The sequence below is a fragment of the Atta cephalotes genome, assembly GCF_000143395.1.
Source record: "Atta cephalotes unplaced genomic scaffold scaffold00041, whole genome shotgun sequence".
Lineage (NCBI taxonomy): Eukaryota > Metazoa > Arthropoda > Insecta > Hymenoptera > Formicidae > Atta > Atta cephalotes.
Window position 1 is genome coordinate 1,352,648 of NW_012130105.1, and position 7,897 is coordinate 1,360,544.

Genomic DNA, 7,897 nt, shown 5'->3' on the forward strand with positions numbered 1-7,897 from the left:
TCTTGCAAAAAATAAATCGGAAATCGAGTATTTGCGTTCCTCTCGTACCGAATATTTTTGTACGTGTATTATTTTTCGAGAGACTTTTTGTAGAGTTTACAAAATACGAATGTACAGAACAAAGCGCCTTAATTTAAGAGATCTAATTTATTGCAATTAGTCGCATTTAGTGCTCTTACCACGCGGAGAGGTTCGTCCCCTCCCCTATCCCTGAGTGAATCGTTTTACGTTTCTACTCTTATTAAGGAAAAAAGAAGAGCTCTAAAAGGAACAATTATGTCGTACGAAGATTAAGTTCTCTGTGATATAGCAAAATAGCCCCGAGACAGAGATACAGACGTTATCGTTATTGCTATTACTATTATTATACTATTATCGCTATTAATATTGTCCTCACCGTCGTTGTTGTACCATTGTAGACAATACAGATATTTGCTGTCTAATGTAAAACAATAAACTTGCCTAATGGATATTTAAGATCCAGGTATCCTGAGTAATCATATCGCATATCGTTTTCTTTAATGAAAAAAATTTTTCCTTCTCTGAATATCAGATAAATACGACTTGATCTAAAATATAAGTGTATTTTACAAATTTGTTCCAGGTCTTTGCAAAATTTATTTGAGTAAAATATTTGTTTCGTCATTAGTATAAACAAATCAGTCTGTACAGTTTTCATATTTACACTTTTGTATCATACTTAAAAAGTATACATTATATTAGGGATGAGCGATAAGTGTGTTGATATGCATATCAATGTGTAAAAAAAAATCGATATTTTTGCAAAATATTGAAAATTGTCTTTAAAGTTATTTTAAATCGATCTTTTTGAAAAAAAAATCATCTTTGTTATCAAAAGATCGATTTCCAAATGATTTTTATCGATATGCATATCGCACATCCTTATATTAAAATTCGTCTTGTTTCATACATCAATAGTTTCGAAAATAAAAATTTAATAATTGCACAATATCTATTGTCTTGGAATCAGTCATAGAAAAGATACAATCTCGTCAGTTTCTTTGTTTGCTGTATCATGAAATTAATAAATTCCCAAATCTGGATTCTGCTAGATCTATATTGAACTTTATAGGAAGGATTAAGAAATCATTTGCACGCCCTCATAAACTATAATACTGTCTCTATCACGAATCGTTTGTATCCATCTTATCTTGGTCTTTATCGCCAGCGTAATACTCGTTCGCTGGTTCGACAATCTTGTCTGTGTCCTGTGGATTTTGTCGAGAGTCTGGATCCGGTTCTGGTTGTCTTTCCTCTTCAGGTGGTAACGCATCACACGGAACGTCCTGCATCTGTACGCTCGGCGAATGTTGAATCATTTTGAGATTATCACACACATGTCTTGTGATTGCTTCAAGATACTGCTTACTGTTAGCGTTGTCCTGTCTGGTTACAACCTCGGGATGTAGGGTGAAGTCTGGTGCAAAATACTCCAAGTACTCTGTGTATGGGAGCTCATTGCTGATTTGTTCGTCTACAAGTAAAGACGTTTCATATGTCCAGCATCTAGCAACATTTCGTAATGTGTAACCACCGCCACCAACAGTCAGTAACGGTACATTCAAGTCCCTCACAAATTTAACACACTCGCCATGCCCTTTTGTGCTGAGACTGAAGCAGCCGAGTCGGTCATTTGCAAGAGAATCGGCACCACATTGAAGCACTATCGCTGTCGGCTGAAAGAACTCCATCACATGTGATATGACAGGCTTGAAAACTTGAATGTATGATGTATCGTCAATTCCTTCTTTCAATGGCACATTTACAGAATAATAACGGCCGCTCTCAGCACCAATCTCATACATGTCGCCGGTGCCAGGAAAGAAGTAATTGCCATACTTGTGAAACGACACGGTCATGACACGATCAGTTAAGTAGAAAGCTTCCTGTACGCCATCTCCGTGATGTACATCAATGTCGATGTACAGCACCCGGGCGCGGTACTTAAGTAATTCCAGTATAGCAATTACGATATCGTTAATATAACAGAAGCCGGATGCTTCGAATTTCTTGGCATGATGCAGACCGCCGCTCCAGTTGACAGCAATGTCGCAGCAATTATTGTTCAATTTGGTGGCACCGTCTAATGAAGCGCCAGTGTACATGGAGCAAAAATCAAAGAGGCCATCGAACACAGGACAATCATCTCCCACATTGAAGTGACTCAGGTACTTGGTATATCCTTGTAGATTCTGTGGCGTGACCCGTTGCAAGAACTCCACGTAGTCCTCCGAATGGAAGCGACACATGTCGTGAGTACTGGCGCGGTATGGTCGATAAATTTGCATCTTCCTGTGGAGACCATAATTAAGAACAAGGCTGTGAATCACGGACAACCGGTGTGGCTTCATAGGATGACCCGGTCCATAGTGGAAGTTACCCACCTCCGGGTTGTAGAAATACGCCACCTTCTTGTTGTAGCTCATGTTGAGGTTATCTGTGCAATGAAAGATTCATGAGTATTTACAAGAACAGATATACATTTGTTGAAGAGATACATACCTCATATTCTTCTCGAAATGAAATTTTAATTTGGTCTCGGAATCCTATTATCGTAGAGTTGAATCAGGATTCAGGAAGATTAAGCTAAGAATAACTGAAAGGAATTTAACCTTTACCTAACTTACTTCAAGGAGTGATAAAATCCTATGTTCGAGCTCTTCGGTGTTTATCGAAGGAAATTAATTCACTGCAATTGAGAAGCTAAGATTTATCTGCTTCACAAGACCAAACAAAACGAGCGTAGTTGAACGAGACACCGATTGGAGCGTGGACAGCGGGTGGATTCAAGCTGAATCAGTTTCAATTATGGTGGAAGGGATATGGTGTGTTGAGTGCACTGTTTGCAATTTCACGGATAGACACGCGCGAGAATAAAGAAACAGACAATCCAAATGCGGCAAATTTAAATATTTGTACAGCGATAACCTTTAACAATTTCGAAGTGACAGCTCGAGAGATCAAAATGAGTACTTGTCAAGTAAAAACATGTAAAAATGATCATCGAAAAAAAGAATTCAGAAATGTACATTTTTATCGCTTCCCAAAAGAGAAAACATTAATGTTAAAGTGGAAAGAAGCGTGTGGAAAAGAAAATGTTGACGTTAAAAATGGTATCTTTGTATAAAACTAATATATCCTTGCTTATACTAATATATGTTGCTCACACACATCACAGACTCGTAAAATGAAAATAACACATTTTACATGTAGGACGCATCTGTTCCGCCCATTTTGATGCAGTAGCGTACAAAGAGTCTTCATGGATGCGACCCCTTTTAGGCTACTCACCGCCACAGAAAAGAAAATTAAAATCTGATGCAGTACCCACATTGAATTTAGAATCATCAATCAGCGAAGGTATACAAGTATTTAGCTTCTTCAGTAGTCAAGTGTATAATTATTATTATTATGATTTTTTATTATCGTGCCACATTATACAATATATTAATAATTTGTTTGCTATCTCAGATCTTGATGAATCTGCAATTATACCAGGTATTGCGATGAATGCAATACTGCCTGAGGAGCAGATAGAAGTTTCAACTTCATGATACTCATTAAATTCGAGTAAATAAATTATGGCACATAATGGGCATGCCAACTCCTGTAAGAATGCTAACGATCAGCAGAGAAAACTAATCAGCGAGTGCTCAACGATTCTTTAATATGACTGATTCTTACTTTTAGTTCTTTGGTGAATCTAAATGTAGAAATCAATCGTATTGAAGAATCACTAGTTTTTATCTGCTGAACGCAAGTTTTTAATAACATCTTATCAGTGCTGCACACAGAATATGGCAATGGCTGTGTTTAACAAAACGTTTATTTTGCAACTGTTGAAAATTTTCTTCACTTTGATTATATGTCACGTGAAAGGCCTTACATCTGTTAGCATTACTTTTTTAACTCTTTGTTCTCTCTCTCTCTTTGTTCTCTTTAATGCTTGAATATATATTTATATTTTAAGTGCGAAAATTTTTAGGGATTTCAAGCAACACAAATAAATTTCAAAAAAGCAAAAACAATGTTGGAACGATATAATCGAATCGTGTGTTATTTTTCATATATTTTTATAAAAAATGCAAAATATATTTACGATTGCAATTATAAATAAATATTTTTTCTGAAAATATATAAAAGATTAACTTGAATTAAAATTTACAACTCTCGATAAAATTTAAAAAAATAATAATTTGCTTTCTTCTATAATACGTGAGAATTTTTTCTTTTCTATAAAATTTGTTTAGGAATTTTTTTGCTGTGCGTTTTGATTTCATACACTTTCTTTATCTCTTATGTATGTTATATTTACATTTGCATCTCTTTATCTCCTTTTGGATTCGAAGAATCCGAGAGATTATAATGCCGCATTTTTTTCATTTATTCGTAATAAATACAAATCACGTGGCAGAGATAAAGCTACATCTCCGCGTAATGGCTTCCAGCTTTTATTTACAATTGTAATTTTTTATACGACGCGCGATGTATATTACGTTGATACGTAGACTAGATCCAGGCTACGATGTGAAGTCAAAAGAACCGCATAAATCATACATCATTGAACTTAAACATACTGTCCATGAAAGATCAAATTATTTCATTTCAGTAAAATTTGGAAACAGGCACATTTAATGTTGAACGCATTCACGATATGAACTAACAAGTGCAATTTACTTATTCTCTATAAGATCTTAAAAGTTGATGGGTTTGCCGAAATAGGCTGCCAGATGAGCTTCTCTGAGCGCCTCAGCGCACGTCTGAAAGAAAGAAAAGAAATATAAATCACGCCTGATAAATTCTATTTAAATTTCCTCTCAATTCAAGTATTGGGGGTGATATTCATAATCCGTTCTTATTTCAAGACTGTTTTAAATAATGTCTTAAGACTCTGATTGGTTTGTGAGTTTTTAAAACTATTTAAAACGATTTTGAATATAAGATCTGACTACCGGATATAATATAAGAACGAATACCGGCCTTAAAGTCAATTTCAGCAAGAATTAACAGTCAAGTATAATAAGTAACATAACTTGTTAAAAAAGATTAAGAATTATTTTAAGTCATTTTTTTGCACAAAATTATTTCCAAATATGTAACGTTTAGTTGTCAAGAGATTGTATAAGGATATCATGTACGCGAAGAGATTGTAATGTAAAATAAAATTAACATTAAATTCTTACCGGATGTGCATGGCATGTGCGGGCAACGTCTTCCGAACTGGCGCCATACTCCATCGCAAGAACCGCTTCGTTGATAATCTCTCCCACGGTCGGTCCGATCATGTGTACGCCCAGGATCTTGTCTGTGTTTTTATCTGCGAGTACCTTAACGAAGCCGTCCGTCTCGAGATTTGTTTTCGCTCGGGAATTCGCTATAAACGGGAACTTACCGACCTTATAATTAATAATGCCTTCCTTTTTTAGATCTTCTTCCGTCTTGCCAACCCAACCCACTTCCGGATGCGTGTATATGACGTTCGGTACGCAATTGTAGTCGATGTGAACCGCACCTACATATTATGAAATAATCCACATTTAATATCGAACGAAAAAAAAAGGAAAGAAGTTCATATTTGTATATTGGGGAAATTAAAAAGTAAAGCGAATTTATTTATTCTTTTCATATATTAGCAAAATATATACACCATTACTTCTCAATACAATCATTTAACTAATCCAACTTTGCATATTTTGTGTCATAAGTCTTCTGATTTCGTTTGTGAAACAGAACTATAAAACCACGTATCGCTTCTTAAACTCTAAGACAATTGAAATTTGTCACTAGTTACGCAGGACTTCCTTCAATGATCCAAATTAGAAGTAGGGAACAATAAACTGAATGTGAAAAGTTTAATTTTTATTGATCCAGATTTTAGAAAACGATGTGGTTTCATGACAAAAATCTTCTTCGCAGACTGAATGACTTACGGATTGTTACAGAAAAACTATTATAAAACTGAACAATTATATTGAGAAATAATGTTGTACAGAGCTTGCTGACGTGTATTGTACGTGAAGAATAAATTCATTTTACTTTTTAATTTTTCTTTATCTTTAGCTTAAAATAAGATGAACTAATACATAATATTTAAAATGTAAATTAAAATGAAAATTACCTCCGGTAATACCTTCCACTGTAATTATACCTTCGTCCTCAGCCTTGTGAGCCAACATTGGTCCATGAATGCAATCACCAATAGCATAAATACTGCGAATTTAATTATGGAAACAGTTATTTAGAGTCAATAAGATATTTCGTTGTAGGTATATGTATATCGGAGGAAATTAAAATGACATTTCAAAATGACATTTAATTTCTAATTTAAATTTTGTAATTTACCTAGGCACTACCGTCTGGAATCGGTTATTCACGGGTATCCTTCCTTTCTCGTCTCTCTCGATGCCCATATCCTCCAAACCTAAGTTTTGTGTGTACGGCCTTCTGCCGATACACACTAGCAACACATCGCACGCTAAGTTCTCCTTTTTGCTGGAGTCTTTCGCATTCTCGACGGAAACCAAGATCTCATTACCACGCCTGTTAGCAGCCGTGACTTTCGTTCCCAGTTTAAATTTCAATCCTTGTTTCGCAAGTATCTTCTGCAAGCTTTTACTAACTTCCCCGTCGATACCCATACCACCGATCGTCGGCATGAATTCAACGGCCGTTACATCGGAACCCAGTCTGTAGAAATAATAATTTTAGCGAGAATGAATAATCATCTTTTTCTATATTAAAGGATATTTTTATTGTAAATTTAGCGCTTTACCTTTGCCAAACTGAGCCTAATTCCAATCCTATGACACCAGCTCCTATAACAATAAGCCTCTTGGGAACTTCATTGAGTGAGAGTGCACCCGTTGAGGATACAATCTGTTTCTCGTCGATTTCAATGCCGGCGAAAGGTGTAACTTCGCTTCCGGTCGCTATCAGAATATTCTTTGCATTGATAGTCGATTCCACTGATCCATCAGGTTTTAGAACAGTGACCTGATTCTTGCCTGTGATTTTTCCATGACCTTTAACCCACTCGATTTTGTTCTTTTTAAACAAACCCACTATACCACTGGTTAAAGATTTGACTACGTTTGTTTTCTGTTCCATAAGTTTGTTGAGGTCCAATCGAACATTTGACACTGCAAAGAATAATCCATTATCATTTGATTTTTCATAAACGATTTGTTTAATGTTTATTTCTTCTAATATAGATTAATTTTAATCTCGGTTTAATTTACTTTTTATGTTCTTCTAATTCTAAAAATTAGAAAAAGAATAAATTAAGATATAACTAAAAAGTAAATCATGATTAGATTGAGATGAAACCAAGGTTAAACTTAATTTACATTGGTAAAAATGAATAACTCAAATGACTAACTCAGAGTTTACTCACTAATAATTCCACGGTTTGCTAAATCCCCAGTATATGCCAGGTTGTAATAATGCGAATTGTTTAAAAGTGACTTTGATGGAATGCATCCAACATTAAGACATGTGCCTCCCAGAGTTGGGTCTTTCTCCACACACACAGTCTTCATGCCCAATTGTGCAGCTTTAATCGCTGCTACATATCCACCAGGACCAGCCCCAATTACCACTATATCTGTATCCAATGTACTGGCATACCTGTGCTGTTGGATGGCCGTCATACCTGGTAGAACACGCTTTATGCATGTTGGCTGATAACAAATGGAAATAATATTATAGCAATTGATGACCAATGAGCATACTTGGTAAAAAATTAATAATTAAAAATTAAAAAATATATATATATATGTAAAAAAATATATTTAACATATATAAAGGATTACTGAAAGAGTGGGCTAATTTTTATAAAAATGAAGTGAATAAATTCTAATGTTAAAGTGATGGAAAA

At 35.1% G+C, this 7,897-nt stretch overlaps 2 protein-coding genes across 2 annotated transcripts in view; both read right to left on the reverse strand.

Annotated features, from left to right (window-relative positions):
- Positions 1 to 1,145: 1,145 nt before the first annotated feature.
- Positions 1,146 to 2,447, reverse strand: LOC105622181 (histone deacetylase 3). The gene has a single exon (XM_012203611.1). The coding sequence runs from the start codon at positions 2,445 to 2,447 to the stop codon at positions 1,146 to 1,148; it is 1,302 nt and encodes a 433-aa protein (XP_012059001.1).
- Positions 2,448 to 4,380: 1,933 nt separating this feature from the next.
- The window catches only part of LOC105622182 (dihydrolipoyl dehydrogenase, mitochondrial), a 5,177-nt gene continuing 1,660 nt past the window's right edge, over positions 4,381 to 7,897 (reverse strand). The window contains exons 2-7 of the mRNA XM_012203612.1: positions 7,415 to 7,700; positions 6,794 to 7,160; positions 6,364 to 6,708; positions 6,140 to 6,231; positions 5,205 to 5,533; positions 4,381 to 4,781 (exon numbers count right to left, since the gene is read on the reverse strand). Coding sequence (XP_012059002.1) covers positions 4,716 to 4,781; positions 5,205 to 5,533; positions 6,140 to 6,231; positions 6,364 to 6,708; positions 6,794 to 7,160; positions 7,415 to 7,700 — 1,485 coding nt within the window. The 3' untranslated portion in view covers positions 4,381 to 4,715. The remainder of the gene's footprint in view (positions 4,782 to 5,204; positions 5,534 to 6,139; positions 6,232 to 6,363; positions 6,709 to 6,793; positions 7,161 to 7,414; positions 7,701 to 7,897) is intronic.

Coding starts and splice junctions, on each gene's coding strand:
- LOC105622181 (XM_012203611.1), bottom strand. CDS start 2,447: ATGAGCTACAACAAGAAGGTGGCGTATTTCTACAACCCGGAGGTGGGT.